This window comes from Corticium candelabrum, chromosome 19 (assembly GCF_963422355.1).
Source record: "Corticium candelabrum chromosome 19, ooCorCand1.1, whole genome shotgun sequence".
Taxonomy (NCBI): domain Eukaryota; kingdom Metazoa; phylum Porifera; class Homoscleromorpha; order Homosclerophorida; family Plakinidae; genus Corticium; species Corticium candelabrum.
In genome coordinates this window covers 3,221,646-3,241,343 of record NC_085103.1, presented here as the reverse complement: position 1 = coordinate 3,241,343, position 19,698 = coordinate 3,221,646, and the positions used below count along the sequence as shown (strand labels likewise).

General features: G+C 40.9%; 4 protein-coding genes across 4 annotated transcripts; 1 reads left to right on the top strand and 3 right to left on the bottom strand.

Moving 5' to 3' along the window:
* Nucleotides 1–2,610: 2,610 nt before the first annotated feature.
* On the bottom strand, nucleotides 2,611–3,819 carry LOC134195162 (uncharacterized). The gene is made up of 3 exons (XM_062664169.1): nucleotides 3,752–3,819; nucleotides 3,116–3,562; nucleotides 2,611–3,039 (listed from the first exon to the last, which is right to left on the bottom strand). The coding sequence occupies exons 1-3, from the start codon at nucleotides 3,803–3,805 to the stop codon at nucleotides 2,974–2,976; spliced, it is 567 nt and encodes a 188-aa protein (XP_062520153.1). The 5' UTR covers nucleotides 3,806–3,819; the 3' UTR covers nucleotides 2,611–2,973.
* A 2,946-nt stretch (nucleotides 3,820–6,765) lies between these two features.
* LOC134195163 (uncharacterized) lies at nucleotides 6,766–7,655 on the bottom strand. The gene is made up of 2 exons (XM_062664171.1): nucleotides 7,412–7,655; nucleotides 6,766–7,338 (listed from the first exon to the last, which is right to left on the bottom strand). Exons 1-2 carry the CDS (start codon nucleotides 7,482–7,484, stop codon nucleotides 6,968–6,970), a joined length of 444 nt encoding a protein of 147 aa, XP_062520155.1. The 5' UTR covers nucleotides 7,485–7,655; the 3' UTR covers nucleotides 6,766–6,967.
* A 66-nt stretch (nucleotides 7,656–7,721) lies between these two features.
* Nucleotides 7,722–10,027, bottom strand: LOC134194583 (collagen alpha-1(XIII) chain-like). Its single transcript, XM_062663525.1, has 8 exons — nucleotides 9,908–10,027; nucleotides 9,816–9,851; nucleotides 8,745–8,798; nucleotides 8,441–8,521; nucleotides 8,333–8,386; nucleotides 8,045–8,098; nucleotides 7,876–7,929; nucleotides 7,722–7,817 (listed from the first exon to the last, which is right to left on the bottom strand). The coding sequence occupies exons 1-8, from the start codon at nucleotides 10,025–10,027 to the stop codon at nucleotides 7,722–7,724; spliced, it is 549 nt and encodes a 182-aa protein (XP_062519509.1).
* Nucleotides 10,028–16,820: 6,793 nt separating this feature from the next.
* LOC134194968 (uncharacterized) lies at nucleotides 16,821–19,177 on the top strand. The gene is made up of 3 exons (XM_062663957.1): nucleotides 16,821–17,479; nucleotides 18,391–18,489; nucleotides 18,558–19,177. Exons 1-3 carry the CDS (start codon nucleotides 16,943–16,945, stop codon nucleotides 18,996–18,998), a joined length of 1,077 nt encoding a protein of 358 aa, XP_062519941.1. The 5' UTR covers nucleotides 16,821–16,942; the 3' UTR covers nucleotides 18,999–19,177.
* The last annotated feature ends 521 nt before the right edge of the window (nucleotides 19,178–19,698 follow it).

Below are 19,698 nucleotides of genomic sequence, written 5' to 3'. Positions count from 1 at the left end.
ATTGAAGAGAATACTAAGAATACATGGCATAGTTCAGATTTCCAGACTCAATTATGGATTGACTACATCATAGTCTCTGATGGTTTGACAAAAACGATTATAGATTTTGAGATAAGGGAGGACGGTGGTTATTTATCTGATCATTGGCCTATTGTCATGTCAACGAGTGTGGAAGTAGATGGCAAGATTTCAATACCAAAGAACAAGTCTGTTGGTAAAAAATTGGTTTGGAAACAAACCGCAATGGACAGTTTGGAGAGGTATACACATTGTGTAGAACTGGAACTAAGTAAAATATCAATGCCAGTAGAAGCTGCTGTGTGTAATGAGCCTGAGTCTTGTGGTCATCATCACGATATTTAAGAGTATCTTGATGCCATATGTGGAACTTTGCTGAGGTAGAGGAACGAGTAAATTGGTTGGAATGATGATCTTAAGAAATCAAAGCGGCAGGCTAGAAATGACTTTTCTAAATGGAAATGTGCTGCTAAGCCTAGAGACATTGAATTTACAAAACAATGCAGAATTCTAGAATGATCTTTAAAGGTCATTTAAAAATAGAAAACGGAAGGAACAAGAATGTTGGTAGGAAAGTTTGGCCACAGACTTAGATACTGATACTGATACGTTTTGGAGGAAAGTACGATGAAGAAAGTACGAAACGCAGCCTTGTATACAAAATGGTATGTCTGACAGTGAAATGATGGAGTGCTTGAAGACGCAAGTTAGCCAAGTTATCAACAGTCAATCACACGATTCTATAGATAGAGAGCGTCAAATATTTGAGACAAATCTGAAACATCGAATACAAGCATCAAAACTACTATGCTGGTGTGTTGAGATACATCCCAAAGAGGTCGAAAAAGCATTTCATCAACTGAAAGTAAGAAAATCTGCTGAACCTGATGAAGCAGAGTCCGAACACCTTAGGTATGGTGGCTTTGAATTAGCTATCCACATGAGTACAGCCTTTACTGCTTGCTTAAGACATTCTGTAGTCCCAACTCAATTTTTGGAGTCTTATGTTGTTCCAGCCATTAAAGATAAACATGGTGATGCCAGTGATCCAGACAATTACAGAGGAATAGCTGTTTCGTCAACAATATCAAAAGCACTGGAACTAATAATGCGTGACAAGTTGCATGGTATGCTGATATCTATAGTCAACAACAATTTGGTTTCAAAAAGGGTCATGGATGTTCTGATTGTTCCTTTGTTTTGAAGGAGACTGTCGACTACTATCTATCAAATGGTAACAAAGAAGTATATGTGTGTGCTCTTGATTTATCAAAAGCATATGATAAAGTTTCCTTTTATTGTCTGTTTAACAAGTTACTGGATAGAGGTGCTCCTGTATATTTGGTTAAATTTCTTGCCAAGTGGTATTCGTGTCAAGAAATGAAAGTTAAGCGGAACAACCACTGTTCTTCACATTTTGCCTTTGGAAATGGTGTACGACAAGGGAGCGTTTTGTCTCCATCTCTGTTCAATCTCTATATAGATGATCTTTTGACACAGCTTAGCTTTTCTGGTGTCGGAGCTAGAATAGCATATCTATACCTCGGGTGCTTGACTTACGCAGACGACATAACACTAGTGTCCCCAAATGTTGCTGGATTACAACAAATGTTAGATATATGTACTACGTATGCAAATGAGCATCATCTGATATACAACACCAGAAAGAGTGTCGTGATTACATTCAAGCAGAGACGGTGGAAAAACTCTAGTGAATTAGTTGTCTTTCTCAATGGCAACAGATTATAAAGCAAGGAGGAAATAACACATTTGGGCGTTGTCATGAATGGTTGCTGGATGGTACAGACCACATTGGAGGCTGGAAAAAGAAAATTTTATGCTGCTGTGAATGGTGTCATTAGCCGACTTGGTGGAAGTTGTCCAAAAGATAGCATATGGATGACAATCATGGAAAGGCAACTGTTTTCTGTTCTTGCCTATGGAAGTTATTTGTGGAATTTTGAACGAAGTATAGTAGAGACGTCTGTTAACACAGCGTATCGAAAAGGTATTCGTCGTGGGCTTGGTATGAGACAAAGAGACTATAGTGGAAAGAATTCCGGACTTTGTTGAGGCATCTCTTAAGATGAAATGCTACAGACTAAATTTCTTAAACGGGCCATAGATTCAAAAAATGAACTTGTGAGAGGGCTGGCTTTGCTAATAGTTAGACATAGTTATCCTGGACACAGATTGGATATGGTAGATGGTGGTTATGTACGTGTATGATAAGTGATTTGTGTGTTAGTTATGTCATTTTTGTCTACATGCGTGTGTGTGTGTGTGTGTGTGTGTGTGTGTGTGTGTGTGTGTGTGTGTGTGTGTGTGTGTGTGTTTTATGTTGCCCCTATGAGGGAACTACACCAGATTTGGAGTGATAAAAATAAATTATTATTATTAAATTGCGAATTCACATGCTAATTAGACGAGATGTAATTGTTTTGAAAATCGTACATCATGCAGGTGGGTACTAACGCTAACGGTTATTGGCGGTCTGGTTACGGGTATTTACCGGGTCTGGTTGCGATCACGTAACCTAATACGCTCTTTAGCGCGCGTTAGGCTAGACCAGATGTGCGTTTGATGCTCCATTTGAAATATATCAATAAATAGTTAGTAGTAAGTGCAGTTAGCTAAATAAGTGCACTTAGCTAAAATATAGCAAAGTAAATGAGAATCCTCCAATCCCATGATCACATCAGTTTGTACTCTAGATAAAATGTCGAACTTTTACTATCTTTGTCAAAACGTTTAGACTAATAGTTGGCCAGACACACACAAGTAGCAATGTCTTGATTGCACCTCGCCAACGCTTCTACGTCTATAAAGAGGATACGTCAAGAGAACAATTGAGTCTGCTGTCATGTGATGAATTTTTAGCCATGTTGGTAGAATCAGAGTACGCAAATTCTTTATCGACATCCAGCCTATTTACAACACCAGTCGTCTTCCAAATCAACCTGCATCATTCGCTATTTCAATACAAGCAAGAGCCTTCTTGATTGTGAAGAACTGCAAGGTCTAAACAAAAATAAAGAAGCCAAATCGAATGCTATGTGAGCCATACAAAGATATAGTACAAAGGCTATATACATACCAGCAGACATAAGTTCGTGATGAAAATGACCAACAGTATCATAGCACAATAGTGAACATGAACAGGTATACTGCAATCATCCGATTCAGGACAGACATGTTTGTCATCGTCCAGTGTGATATAAGGCCAGTCCACCACAGTTCGAATCCACTGCACGAGTGTATACAAGAACGCACCCAGAAAGATGAACACCAACTGCCCAATCAGCAGTCCATCAACAAACAGCGCAACCTTCGCCACAAATCCACGCACTACAACATCTAGTCCACCCAGTACATCCAGTAATAGAAAAGAACCGGACACAATCAACAACAGAGTGGATGCTATGCTGGCCAACGTACACGCTTCCATGTCTGCGTGGAACCAACACATGGAAGTAAAATGACCGTCCAAAATGATGTACATCAACTCTCCACCGAGTATCCCTCGCGCAACAGCCGCCAACACCTGGAACAAGTAAATTGAATGACCAGGGCCGTTTCCGGTAATTCCGGAATACAGTCTGACAGCAAAATAGCAAACAAGATAGCTGAATGGTACAAGGAGGTGATACTCGGAGCAGTAGAAGTACGGCGTTTGTATTCGATCCCACGGTGCGATGCGCGAGTTCGTGTGCACGCTAGGACTGTTACTCACCAGGAAAACGATTCGTATCGTTCTCAAGCGCTTCAGAATTCGTTTGCGATCCATAGCGTTCCGATAAATCGGACGGTTGGGACGCCAGTATACCGGACACTGTGATATGATGACGTCACGTTACAGTTAACCCGGATGACGTCAGAGAGTGCATACACTAAAATAGGAAAGGCTAGCTAGTCTCGCGTACGGTAGCCAGCCCTATTCCTCTCTTACGGTAAGAGTTTCATGCAGTAAGGCTTTTATTGTCGTTGTTCTCCCTTGTACGTCAATATCCCACTGCATTCCTAGCTACTCTCTGTTTGTGTTCACTGTGTATTTACAAAAATTGCTATAACTCCTGTGTCCTTTGTCGGTGAGCGACGATCTTAGCATTATTTGAAAGCGCAAGAGCCCGGATTGCTTCTAGACGCTAGACATAGCATGTAAATAAGACACACGCAGGAGGATAATGTTTTTGCATATCAATGACCATTAGTCTATTAGAACGTATGGTTACGATATGATTACAGATAAGTGGTTACGTAAGCAGATGTCATGTCAATTACTTCATAATTTAATACTGAAAGCTTCATGCATTCAGCAACGCTTGGTCGTGTTCGTCTGGGCTTGGCTGGTCAATGTAACATCACCTATCAACTTCCGTCACTTCGTAGTCGTCATCTATCTCATTTGTGATATTATAGCTCTCCATGATGTCTTTCCTGCATCCCATCTCTTTTCTAGAAATTTTCTTCTTCTTTTTCTACGTGTTTTGCAGGTATTGTAAGTCACAGTAAAACACGTCTGTGTCAGTAACAGTAAATCCGGAGTCACAGGAAACAAGCTATTGATATCATAATCACTTAATAGGTCACAGGCAATTAGTTAAGTGTTTCTAAACCAACACAGATGCTTCATTACGTAGTTCCAGATTCACAGTGAACGCGGACGGAGAGTAGGGACTAACGTACACAAGGGGGCGTAACCGGAGGCAGAAGGATATTCCGCCTTACCAGTATCGAGATTGGGGGCATCGCTCCTCCAATACTGGACGCTATAAAATGGGACTTTGTTCAAACCAAAATGGCGGCTGTATCTTAAGAAATTTTCCACCGTCACCTTAAATCCAGAGAACGTCCGCCGCCATGAACAGTACAGAAGTTTATATAGGTGTCTAGCGATCTCTGTGGGCCGTCAAAAATTGATAGTGCAGACGACGACGCGCATGCGCTGTCGTTGTGAGCTGGAGGCGAGCATGCGGTCAGGTTACAGTAATAGCGCTGTCGACCGTGAGACGGATGTGGGCGGTATTATCTAGACGTCGCGTATACCGGATATACGTTTAGATCCACTGTTGGTTCTGCCGGTGCATGTCTAGCCTAAAATGGACTCGTACGTTAAAAGGTGCAAAGCTATACATGTAGTACTACATGGAGTAAAGTCACCAAAAATTTAGTGGAAATTTAGTATGTTTACTTCTTTCATTAATTAAATTGCAACTTACGGTCTTCCTTTCTCTGCGCTAATTAATTACTTATTGTTTAGTATGATAATACCTTTCTGGTGTTTTGCTCAAATAAACGTTTATCTATATGCAGGCTAGTTAGTAGATATGCCAGATTTGATGTTGGTACAATATATACGATGCCAGCACATGCACGAGTGCGCATTGGCAGTGGTGCCAGAATTCTTTATTACAGTATAGATCTAGACAGACAGTTTTTGAAAATATGGCCGTCTCTGTATACTAAGAGGTCGATCCAGTCAATTTGCAACATGTTAGAAGAGAGAATTGATGAACTCCTAGATGAGTTCTTTACAAGTGGAAATCATACGATACATGGTTTTTGAGCAGCCTAAGTAAAATGTCTTGCAATGCATACAAGCAAATGACCTTTTGCATGTGTTTGCTAATAATTATTTATGAATTGCATGGATTCGTTGGTCAATCCAAATTTTGTTTCATTCTGCTGCGGATTTTAAGTCTCCTCCCGCTCCTCTCCCCGTTTAGAAGACGACTGAACGTCCTTGAGTTGTGTTACACAGCAACGCGTTTGCAGCATTATACTGTACTAGCCCTCACCCGCCCTACGGGCGGTAGGAATTGCGCTAGCACCTAGACAGTAGTAGCTACCTAGGCGAAGAAAACGTAAAATTAACTTTCGCCAATTGTCCATTATTTGGCACGTACCAGAGTAGCCCCATCTCACCATCTCACTATAGGGCGGGTCCACGTGTTGTTCTAGAGACAACATACGCGCGCACGTGCACACGCACAAGTACAAATACGCACACCGACACACACACACACACACACACACACACACACACACACACACACACACACACACAAACACACACACACACACACACATGTTGTATTCACTCGAGTCAGAGTTCTGTCACGTAGCATTCCACTACCTACCCGCTACACGTCATGCAGCGAAGAAGACGACTGGCGAAGTACAGTGGCTGGTGAAGGCTAGCGTACGTACAGTGGCTGGTGAGCGCAAGGCTAATTGAACAAACAAACTCTTTCGCATCTCATTTCAGGCCGACAAAGTCCCATGTCTGGCCTTCGTTCGCCCGGACTGCTTTCGACGGCGGTCTGAAATGAGATGCGCAAGAGTTTGTTTGTTTAAGAGTTTCTCCGACGACCGAACTCGACCGGGCCGCCGCCTCGTTTCGCGACGATCCGAGACCGGCGTCGTGTCAATCGACGCGGTAATTACAGACATCCAGACAGACAGACGGAAGAGTGGGTGGCGTATTATAGTATAGGATGCTAGCTGATCTTGTTGCAAGCAGATAGTCATATACGTATGCATGAATACGTAGCGCAAATACACAAGCCAGTTACTGCTTTGATTAACGGTACCAGATCTGTGGTAATGGAGTCTAGAAGGCAGGATTCGGTATTTTGCCTACTACTAGTCCATAGACATTTCTGAGCCAATATACAGTTGGTTTTGGTGCATGTGCCATACAATCGAGTCTAGATGCTTACGTTTTCAGTTTACTACAGTTTATAGTATATCGTAGGATAATGACTAACGTACAGATGTTGCCGTCGGTACCGCAATAATTATAATATGTGTGAAGTTAATTCTACCATAAATGTGCAAACAGACACATTGGACGTAACAGCAATCAGTAATTCAAAGAGAAATTGCGCAAACAATGTCATAAAGAGAGAGACAGCGACTGTACTGCTTTCACCGAATGTTTTAAGAGTTAACCAATGTAGAAAGCTCCGAAAAACGTAGAGCCACCCGTGTGAAATTCATATCTGCACGTATGTCCCACTGTCACAGAGAGCCGGTCGTTAGCTGTCAGCATAACCGTTACTCCTGTATATTGACTTTCGTCGCCACCATTAGGGTTTTGCCGATAGTGTCTAGTTATGCCAATATTGTTGCTGTCGTTCAACTTGATGTAAAATGAACAGTAATTTTGACTGCTACCTGAACTTCGGTCATACCAAAATTGAGAATATACATAATACAATCCGTCACGTGGAACTGTAATGTATCCATTATTGTAGACAGTTCCTCCTCGAAGAAAACCTGGAGGTAATGTACTAGTTGACCAGTAGGTAACAGTACCTGCATTCACACAAAATATTTATTGTAACTTATTGCATAGAATAACGTGCTCTCGTCACGATCTGAAACTCACCGCTTGAAAGAGTACTGGCGACACCACTCCCGTAGAGATGAGCAGCAGGTTTTTTCTTCAATACAGCATGCATTAAACTAAAACAATTTTAAGTAATTCATCTGGTTCAAATTTATTTTCCATCTATATACCGAGCGCATGATTGTTTCAAATTTGATTCTTAAGTTTTCAACCTGTCACAACATGCATGCACAATTACGTTTCTATATAGTTTGTGCTTACATACCTCATTTTGCAAAGTTGCAACGGGTTTAAAATAACGTTGAAGAGTAGCATCAGTCATCTGCAGACTCGTTTAGTTACAATCACTTTATTTAGTAAATTCGTTTAGAGTGAAATTTACCTCTGGACCGGCAATACCCTGAGGTCCTTGTTCTCCTTTAAAGCCGGAAAATCCTCGTTCTCCCTATCAGAAAATACAAGTATTTATCTTGTTGGTCGCAATACTAGTTATGTCTACCTACTTTGTGACCTCTTTGTCCAGGAGGACCTTGGACGCCCGGATGACCCGGAGGACCCTGTTACATACAACAGTCAGACTTTATACTTTTATTTAGATTGGTATAGTATTGCAATTGGTTCTTATTTTTGACAGAGACGGAAATAATGAATTTGTCATAAAGTTATGTCTACCGGTGTGCCGTCTGTTCCTTCCAACCCTCTTGCTCCAGTATCACCTGTTGCTCCCTAGCAACAGTGGAAACAGAATATTATGACAAGAAAGAGAAGATATATATATATATATATAACAATTATTACTGCGTCTCCTGAGAACTGAAAGTGAGTGTAATAAATAAGGCCATAGAAATTTAATGTAAATGCAATTTTGGCAATCTTTATTTGTTTGAAGGTTAAAGTAATTAATTAGACCATGCAACAAGAGTCTGACATAATGTCTATATCTGCTGTATGTATTTATACTTTTATGCCTTTTTCACCCTTTGCTCCTTGTGAACCTTGAGGACCTTGTGCACCCTATGATGCAACTGTTGTTACCGATATTCAATTGTAATGTTCGCGACAGTAAACCTGAATTCCAGTATTTCCAGGCGGACCTTGGGAACCAGTAACTCCCTGCTTACCAGGTGGACCAACCACACCGGCTGGACCCTGTAACAATAGCACTCATTAATACTTAGTTGTATTCATTGGGTAACAATCTTATCATTGGACAAGATAGTAATTAGAGAGAATAAGTGGTTAAATTACTGGTACCTGTTTGCCTTGAGGGCCTGATTTTCCGATTTCTCCTTTGTCTCCCTTCATATGTACCCAAATGCATTTAATTAACTTTCCTTTTGTAGTTTAAACGTACTGCATTGCGTAAACACACCTTTGTACCCTTAGATCCTGCAATTCCTGGGCTGCCCTTTACCCCGTTGTGACCCTTGACGAAATATATAAATATGTTGATTTACATTGACAACTCAGATAAAACTGGACTCTTTATTACTGTATGTTGTAACATTTCAATAAAATGTTTATACTAATATAATTAATTTAGTTAATAAATGTAATTTGTTAGTTTGTTTAAGTACTTTATGTACTATTGCTTGCTTGAGTAAGTGTGATTGTACATTTAGATGTATTAGAAATTAATTAAAGTGTAGTTTTAAGAATTTTTAATTTAAAATAATCAGTTCTAACAAACTTTGCTAACTAAATCTATCAGTTGAGTAGAGAGCCTATGTAGTACACTGTTAATACGCAACTATTTTAACATTTAGATTTATTAATTTATGCATGATAATATTGTATTGAACGGAACCATTCTACGTGTAACTTGCAGTTTACAAATTTTATCAAAAATATAGGAGTGTTTCATCTAGCTATTATTCTATTTTTATCACATAACATTTAATTACGTTTTCTTCTAAAAGCAAGAGGTGACTGACTACCGGTTAATAAATTGCTTGATGATAAAAGAATGTGGCAAGAGTTTACCATTGCTTCAGAAATGTGTGTCGGAATAGCAAGCGTGTAGCGTGATAGAAACGTGAGGGAGCGGAGTAGATCACGCGCAGCATGGCCTAATGAGTTTAGTCAGAAAGTCGATCTGTGCGAGATCACTTGAGAAGAAATACATATCTATTGGAAGATGTCAAACATATGACATCAAGCAGCTACATGATCGGGAATATGTAGCGCGCTCTAGCTTAATACTGACAAGTGGTACCTTGTACATACATTAGGCTCACGTCGCCGGTTCCTCCTCTCTTTGTTCCATGTACAAAGTCAAGACACTCCATTTGTCCCACGACGTGCATTCATACAGCTGCCAATGAGTGCTGTGTTGCACTCAAAGGTAGGAAATTATTGTGCAAAAATAATAATAATAACTATATGTTACTAAAATTCATGTCATCACATCTGTCCATTACTTATCAATAATACTCACACTTACCCTCACTCCAGGTTTCCCAGAGTGGCCGGGAGGACCCTACAATAACATCAATAGCACTAATGAAATCCTAGAATACGATGCAGTGATTATACCATTTCTCCTTTCTCAGGTTGCGGACATGACGTGCTACCGACGTTGGCTGTGCTCGAGGAGATGGAGAGCAACAAACAGGTGGCCATCATCATCGACACGTAAGCTGCAATTATAGACATGGTGTTGTCCGAATCTGTCGTACTGTGATCGTCTGTCTTGGTCTGTTACTGAATGACAACTGACGGTTGTAAGACGGGTGACATCCTATAATGTGTAGCTTTGAATGACGTCACTGGTTGAATTTTATCTCTGACCAAATATGCGGAATCCGTGCTTAGTTAACTCAACTTATACGACGGCGTGACGCAGATCTGGAGCTGCGACGACACGGTTTGCATAATCTCTTGTAATTGGATAGTCACAACAAGCACGTCCCACGGTCTCTACATAACACGCATATTGTACGTCTGGCCATTTCTGGGATGTTACGTCCACTCCAACACGGATTGACTGCATTTGTGCAGTAACTATAGAAGCGTCTTAAAACGACTACGCGTGAACGTGCATTTCTTTTTCGCCAAACTGATTGTCTGTCTGCACTATCATGGAGAAGTGTGGGAGGGTCCGGTAGAGTGAGACATGACAAACGAGCAACTGCACCCGCACACAGGTTGTGTGAATTTTGGTATCGTTTGATGTTGTTTTGTTTCGCCAATCAAAAATTTAATATGCGGTACTGTACAGTGCGTAATGTAAAAAGATAGCCTCGCGTATCCAGATCGCTCCACTCTCGCTACTTGCGGTCACGAGGGATGCTACAGCACGGGTTAAAGCATTTTCATCGGGTGAAGTCTAAAAAGGACTCGACAATAATTATCGTAAGGTGCGAGGTCAGTATACATGGAGCAAAGTCGTCAAAATATTTTATTAAATTAAATCCAGTAGATTTAGATGTTTAATTAATTATATTGCAACCTACGCTCTTCCTATCTCTGCGCAAATCAAATTGTACTAGACTGTATGTTGATGGTGTTGCAAGCAGATAGTCATATGTATGCATAAATACGTAGCGTAATCTGGTTTGGTGAACGGTACCAGACCTGTGGTAATGGAGTGAAGATGGCAGGATTTGGTTTAGTTGCCACCATACAATCGAGTATGTATACGTTCGAGTCTATATATACTACAGTTTATAGTATACCGTAGGATAATGACTAATGTACAGACGCTGCCGCCGGTACCGCAATAATTATTATGTGTGAATTTAATTCTCTAGAAATATGCAAACAGAGACATTGGACGTAACAGCATGTAATCAGTAATTTAAAGAGAAAAACGCGTGCGCATTGTCATAGACTCAGACAGCGACTGTACTGCTTTATCAGAATGTTTTAAGAGTTAACCAATCATTGAATGTAGAAAGTTCCGAAAAATGCCATGTCACTTGTGGAAAAGTCACAGTAGCACGGTTTTCCAGCTCTCACACAGAGCTGGTCTTTAGCTGTCAGTTTAACCGTTACTCCTGCTTGTTGACTTTCGTCGTAAACACCAGGGTTTTGCCGGTTGTGACGAGCTCTGCCAATATTGTTGCTATCCTTCAACTTGATGTGAAATGAAAAATATATATTTAAGACTGCTTGACTGTCGGTCATACCAAAATTGAGAATATACATAATACAATCCGTCACGTGGAACTGTAATGTATCCATTATTGTAGACAGTTCCTCCTCGAAGAAATCCTGGAGGTGATGTTGACCAGTACGTAACATGAGTACATGCATTCATACAATTGTTATTGTATAAACACACGTGCTCTCGTCACGAACTGAAACTTACTGCTTGTCTAGATGTACCGCTGGCCCTATTCCCGTAGAGATGAGCAGCAGGTTTGTCTTCATACAGCATGCATTAAACTAAAACATATTTAACTACTTCATCTGTTTCAAAAATTTGTATCAATGTTACAAGAGCACATGATTGTGTCAAATTTTTTTTCGAGCTGTTAATCTATAACAACAACTCACAAAGTGTAAAATCGGGTTATAACTGGCTTTTAGATATCTCTTCTTGCATAGTTGCAACAGGCTTAGAGTAGTTGTATCAATTAGTTGACAATTTTATCATTAGGAGAAGCGAGTCTCTCTCTTGTCATGTCAATTGAGGTCGAGATATACTAGTAAATGCGTCTGTTAGCGCTTCAACTAGTAAAACTGCTCGTACGTACTTAATTTACGCATGCACAAATACGAGTACCTAGTATAAATGCATAATCTTTTTAGTTGACGCCATCTCTCTCCTCATCTCACATTATATGACGGCACGACGCTTGGGTGGAACTGGTGACGACGCGCGGTGTTTGTAATCTCTTGTAAATTGGATAGCTGAAAACTTTCCGGTCTAAGCATCCCTATGTATACATGTATACATCTCACTATGAATATAAAATGTGGGAGGGGCTGCTTTTCACACTCCCTTATACACTTAATTTTAAATTGACTTTAGTTTCTATTCTTAGACCGAATGCTTGGCGCTATGCAAGCAATTACCTGACTAAAAATATGGCGCTTGCTTTGTTCAATGGAATAGATAGTCTTCTTCTGAGAAATGTCCGTGGACGTGGAGCTGGAAGCGTGCAGTACCGCGTCGCTCGTCGAACGTCTTCACACAGACAGGACAAGTGAAAACATCATTACACGAAGAAATCTGATTCGACCCTTTGGTGTTTGCGATCCGTAGTCTATCCGTACCTGCACTTTCATCACCGGTACCGCAATTCGCTTCGCCACTCCTCTCCAAGTTCTGGGAACCAAGTAACTTTTTTACAGGCGGTGTGATGCAAATGATCTCAGTCTGAGTAACGTCTCCTCTACTTCTGATTCCACGTGCTCTAACTCTTTTTTCAGTTGTTTTGTGCTAGGGCTCGATCGTATTCACTTTGCAGTTTCGTGTCTTTGTCTTCTTTACACGGATGGCTTTCTCTTGTTCGTACAATTTAGAAATTCGGTTGCGATCACTCACTCAGAGACGAAGTAAACTGAGCTTGCCTCTCTTTTTCATAGCCGGCCAGCTCTTGTTCTGGAGGCAATGCAACACAAATGAAGAAGCACTAGAAGTGCAAACCCTCGGCCGGTATACACCTTGAAGGTAATTAGTCGCGCTATGACAGAATGATTTTAGACAATACCAACTAACCGCCACGCACAGCGAAAGTATAGAGCACATACAAAAACCAGCTTTCGGTTAGATAGGAAAGAAGCAGCACTGATTTTCAGTAAACAAAACACAATTTCATGCACCTACAATGTTTCGGGCTTTCAGAAGATGACAATATTGATGGAACAAGCATAAATGTTACAACTTTTGCTCTCTAGACGTCTAGTTCTTTGTGCAACTGCTCTAGGCGTCTGATTGTTTGTGCAGCTTTTGAAGTCGTAATGAGCCACTATGGACGGCTTTAGGGGTGCCATAGGTAACACCAAAGCCAAAACCAAATTAGATGTGGGAAATCATGAACGTTACCAATGTAGCTAGATTAGGCCTTGTTTCTAGTGGTAAACCCTCACGTACAACAAAAGAAACAGCTCGCCACCGATTTTCCAGCTCACAACAATCTAGACGTCTGGTTGTTTGTGCATGCTACACTGTACAAATGTAGTTGTTTGGAAGTGCTGGAACAAGCCAAATGTTACAAGTCGGAGAGCCTCGACGCGAGGTCGGCTGGCAATCTTCGATCGCCTTACGTGATGAAGTAACGGGCGTGATCATTATTCTGTTTGTGGGTGGGAAACATATGTTACAAATGGAGAGCAAAACAAGCAGTTCACCAACGATTTTCCAGCTCACAAGAATGTAAAAGTCTCGTTTTTTTGCGCAGCTTTTCTTAACGTCTCATTGTTTGTGCCGCTTCTCTAGCTAGACGTCTGGTTGGTGCATAGAAGCAGCTACCAAACAAAGAGAGGTGGAGCCTCATGATATCATCACGTTCGTCTATTGGTCGGTAATGACACCACTTCTCGTCTATCGGTCGGAATGGCTTCATTTGCATCTGCGCTAATCGACTATATACGGTCGGTCGCTCGGTTGCTCGGTCGGTCGCTCGATTACTATAATTTCAGCCCGGAAATCCGGGCTTCGGGTAACAAAGCTGTCTGTTCTGGCGCAGGTGGAATTGCTTGCTACCGCCTGGTGATCATCGAGTTGGGAAGCGAAGACTGGGGGTTGATGACGTCACCACTTTGTTAAACGACGCGACTCTGCGTCCGTTGCTTGTGTCTTCACTACTGTTTGAACTGTACCGTGCCTTTCTCCGATGTTGGCGTCGGAGAGGCGTCACGTAACGTCACCACCGTGGCGTTTGTAACATTGCAAGAAACATCATTCTATTGCGTCATGAGCCTTTCTGAGGCAACGCCCCACTGCAGCGTCATCTTGGAAGTAAACAAATTGGAAATTCAAATCTGAATCGTTTGTTGCCGCTTCACCAGTAGAGAAGTTGACTGTCGCATCGCCATTGGGATAGAGGACGTTGATTTAGTTCTGACTAATCGACGGGCAAGAGCAGGATTACATCATCTTGCTTAGGGGGTCCTAGTAGGGTACAAAGTGGATATCATATCATTTCATTTTAAATTGCTGTATATACTAAGCAAAAGACCAACAAAGAAGCAGGCATCGGTTTGTGAACGGTGCAGAGCTTGAGAGAAGAAGCAGAAGACAAAATCAGTTACATCTATCTAGGGAGGACCATAGCTAGCATTCGCAGAAAACCTACAAAAACTTTAACTTTGCTCTAGGTATGCTCAAGTCGTAATTCTAACCGTTAGTAAACTATACACCAACCAGGTGTCGTGTTTACAGCCATCAGAGAGAGAAACAGCAACTGTGCGGAATAGCCCCACCCCTGATATTTGACCCTAGTGCAGAAAACGTCCAACCGCTTGCTTGTATAGTTGCATGGTGCCAAGAACAGCCGTCCACGTATACTACAGTAGCAAACAAAAAACCATACGCAGGTAAACGCGGGACGCCATCTCTTCCAGAAGATAGGGGAGGTGTCCCTAATGTGAGACAGTTCTGTAATAGGATACTAAATAGTTGTAGCTTATTTTATGTTGTTCTTTTGGAGTAGAACTGAGCTATGATTTCGACTTGTAAACATTCACGTTGTGGCGGTTTTGTCAAATAAACTTGCAATTTGCATAAGTTTTGTCTGTGTATTCCAATTTGGTTGTCTAACTAAAGCTTTTGCAGGGTCTAGGACTACCAAGCTCCATTGCACTGGTTGTGACTTTGCTATTTTTAGACGTTATATGGATCATCTTACATGTGCACATCTATACATTGACTCTGTAACCTCTATGCTAAATTTACTTTGTTGTGTTAGTAGTGGTTGAATATGTTCTGACTACTTAGTAACTATTATTTGGACAAACACTAACAAAAGAAGGGCTCTGTCTCATCCGGCATTTGTCAGAGGTTCGAACACCAATAATGATACCATTTGCAACATCCAGGAGTGTTACATCCCACCTAGAAGTCACTTGTATTGTCATCTTCATCTTAATGATCTTTGCATTCTTGACAGATGTTTTTGTCTACTTGTTCAACCTGTTTGGTATGATCTCTTGTTTTTGTTTTATTTTCCTACCTTTTGTTTGCTTCTTTTGTTCTCTCTCTTCTTGCTCTTGCTTAATTCTTTCAAATATATCATCTTCTGTGAGAGCTTCTCCATAATGCTTTGGTCTGATTCTTGTTTTTGCTTTCGCATTTTCTCTTCTGCTTTCTGCTCAAAATATTTGGTGAAATACGATTCAACCCTCTGTCTGGTTGCGGTAACAGTTGGAGCCATTGGAGTTGCTGGAATAGTACTTACCTACCTAATTGATGTACAAAGGGAACTGCTGTTTTTTGCCTTTCGGTCTTTATTGCTAAAGATGATAGTAGATGAATTCCAGCTCCTCAAAAACCACTCACGAGGTGTTTAGGCAAGAATGATCCAGCAAAGAGTTGATGAGAGAGCACAGACGGAAATACATTTCTAGAAATTTGTGTGGTACTGGTGGCTAGTTTGTGCTCTCTCACTACTTTCCTCCACACAGACTTCAATGGGCCAAAAACGGCTACATCGTGTGCTTGCAGTTGGTCAGGCCTGAATTCACAGCTCTATTCAACCTGCATTAGCAATCTTCACTGCAAGTTAGTAGTCCTACTAGGCTGCTGTAGCCAAGAGCAATAAACTACTGATGTTTCGTACGTAATATTAGGTATTAGCATTATTTATTCCAATATCAATCAGAACAGCTAGCTTTCATTACCAGCAAACACTACAGTTTAAAATAACTACAATTTCTATTTTTTACATGTAACATTTAATTAATTAAAGGTAGAAAGGTAGTAGGTAGAGTATAGCTGATACCGATTAGGTAATTCTACTCTGTAAAAAAATTTTGCAGTTGTACTCGATTACCTTTGTGCATTTACATAATAATCAGAACCGTTCTGCTTTGAAATTCACTCGACATGACTGACATTGAAAAGCACTCTAGACGTAGGTCTGCCATCGCAGACACTTTGAGAAACGAACTGGTTGTACTGACAGTTACTTAACAAGGACCGACTGCTTTACCTCTGCAAAGAGTATGAGCAAACAACAACTTTCCAGAAAAGAAAAATCGACTGTCTCACATTAGGTGCATCTGGGCTTTGGAAGGCGTTTCCGTGTTCTTGATGAAGAATGTCTGGTTTCTCGCCAGCGACAGCAGGTGATGAGCAGATAAAATATGTACCACAGCACTGGTCATAGAGGTGCTACCTAACGTACAGCCTACTACCGCTACACTCTTTTTTGCTGACAAAGATTGCAAAGAATCCCTACGCCTCCGCAAGTGTCTCACATTAGGGACGCCTCCCCTACGGTCATCTAACTAAAAAGTGTGCAGAATTACCCCGGATTAACAAACCCGTACGTGTGTAGTCACAAAATTCTGTCTCTCTCTCTCTCTAGCACTATTCTCACATTTATTTGGTTCGTACATCTTATCGTTGTCTATCTGCTTCGACTGTTCGGTTACAGACTGTGTCACGTGACCGTAGAGATGTCTGGTCTCTATCAGAACTGCAGAAACCTGTCAAGCAGCTGGTCTAAACCTGTCTGCGCCATTGGAAACATTAGTGGCTACTGCAGCGCAGCACTATGGTTCATGGTCCTCGTTCCCCAAGTTATTAAGAACTTCCGCCTCAGATCTGTGGTTGGTCTCAGCTTTCTGTGGGCTGCAGCAAACTTCACAGCATCTCTCATCAACCTCTTCTTCGTCTTTACAAATAGCCTACCTTTCTACGTCAAGGTGGAAGGGATCTATCAACCCTGTTTGGAATTTACCATTCTGTTTCAGTTTTTTGTCTTTTCCAAGACTAGAGTTGATCGACGCCTTTTGGCACTGTTGGTGTGTCTGCTTGTGTGGAGTGCGATTATTATGATTCAGTTGACTGTGGATGGAGCAGCAAACAATATGTTTTGGGGAGCTGTCGTGTTGTGGTCTGTCGAGACATTTCCACAAGTGATACTCAACATGAAGAGGAGATCGACTAGTGGCCAGTCCACTGTCTCAGTTGGTATTGCTTTGACTGGAAAGGTGCGCTTAGGGGGCCTAGCGTACGTTAAAGGGCGTAGTGGTAACACGTGTTAACATTTGTGAATTGTAGATATTTAATCACACATGCATACAAACTTTGTGACCACATGGTCCACTGTCTTAGTGCCTTGCCTCTCTTGACCCCAGTATTGGTCTGGCAACCAAGACAATATCCTAGATATACATACTATGATTAATATATTAATATAACATACCTAGACTGTTTTGTATACTGTCGATCAACATATCTAAAGAATAGGTTTCACTACTGTAAATTAAGATGATCAGCTATGCCTTTGGATATCATCATCTATACCATAGAACAGAAGTATGCGTTATCGAAATGTTGACAAAAGTACACTTTACAAAATGTGGGAGGGCCATAGCCCCTTGGCCCCTGCCGGTCCGACGACCCTTTATTGGTAGTACAAGCTTTGCCTTACATTTACTCTTGTCTTTTTGTGTTTTTATCTTCTGTCTTTTCCGTTTATTTCTCCGTTTCTTTATTTTGTATACTAGTTTGTTATCATTTTTGTTTAACATTTTCAAATTAAGTTAAGACACGGCGAAGAGAGATTTTGTGAGACTGAAGATGGATGTTATGCTGGCTGGAGTGTCAGTGACAAACCACAAGTACAGTCATTTTGGTTACTAAGAACATCACATGGAACTGGAAATTTCTGTAACACGTAGTGACCAATATGTTATAACAGATGCTGACCTGAGTTGAAAGGCAACCAAAATATAAAAATAGATAGATAAGGTGCATTACAGTCTGTTCTACTCTTTATATAATGGATATACAATAATTTGTGAAATATATATGTTTTAGAAACTCACTGTATGCATGAGTCCTGTTTGTCAACAATTCTATTCAAGTATATTTTATAGCATGATCTATTGTGTTGCAGGTTACCGACTTTGTGGGAACTTACTCTCTTTCAATGCCATTACCTTTCGTCATTATGGCATATTTCTCTAGCTCGTCAGCCTATGTCAATGGATTTCAAGTAAACCATCTGTATACGTAAATGTCAAGGTTTGTTGATCTCTAAACATTTGATGTATTGCATTATAGGTGTTTTGGTATGGTATCAAAAAAGCAAAACGACAAAACACAAACAGTAGCAAGGAAATTAAAAAACTTCTGTCATATCTGTGTCCTCGATTTATTTCAACAGAGACGAAACGCACTCATGAACAAGAAAATCTGATCGATAATGAAACCATTAATCCAACTGAACTGAACAATGAAGTGTTAACGGATGATGAGAATACCAATGATTGTGGAAACTCGGAACCACAGGAGGAAGCAACTCTGCCTCTAACACGATGGAGACTAGTTGGATTGCTGTACTGCTCCTTAATTCTTGTCGCGTTTACGATTGGACTCGTATGGAATATTGGAGCTTGGTGGGCTGCTTGGGGTCCAGTACTTGTACTACTGGTATTAATTGTGGCATACCTTCATCGAAGTTACAAAGAGGGAAAGCTACGTCGTTTGTTTATACGAAACTAATGAACCATTGTGTAAGACGTTATATTGAAGTACTTTTTGTGGATTTGCTGATTGATTGTGATATATCCTGATTGTTTTATTAAGAATAATCTGGTGTTTCATCTTTCCAGATGCCTTAATGTATTCTGGAAGTCGATCTTTCCATTACCGAATCCCAGTTTTAATACATGATAATACCTTTGCGGTGAATTAATGCTGCGTTAGATACAAAGTTGTTTTCAGAATTCCAGTATGCCAGGACGTAGCCTTGGCTTCCCAAACCTGTGTAGCGCGTGGATTATAATTAATTCGCGCTACACGGGTCTGGAAGGTCGAGGCTGTATTAATTTGCGCTACACGGGTCTGGGAGGTCGAGGCCAACTGTTCAGGTCAGGTTTTTTCCTCCAATACCGATTGAGCTTAGAGATGCATGCTGTAGTGTCACTTACTGACAAGTCACATCTACATTAGTATTAGTAGTTGTGATGTCACATGGTGTATGCGTGAGGGAGTGAGTGAGCATGCGTCTAGAGTGAGTCTCTAGAAAGGTTGATTTACCAGTGAGTGTACACCTAATAATTTTGACTCGTGACCAGTCTCGCTGCGCTTTCGTTATTCCCGGATGTTCCATCTTCTGCCGGCGAGACTGGTCGAGCGATTCAAAATTTTAGCTTGTTTTGGTATTTGCGGTCTAACTTTTGTGTTAATAAACGTCATCGTC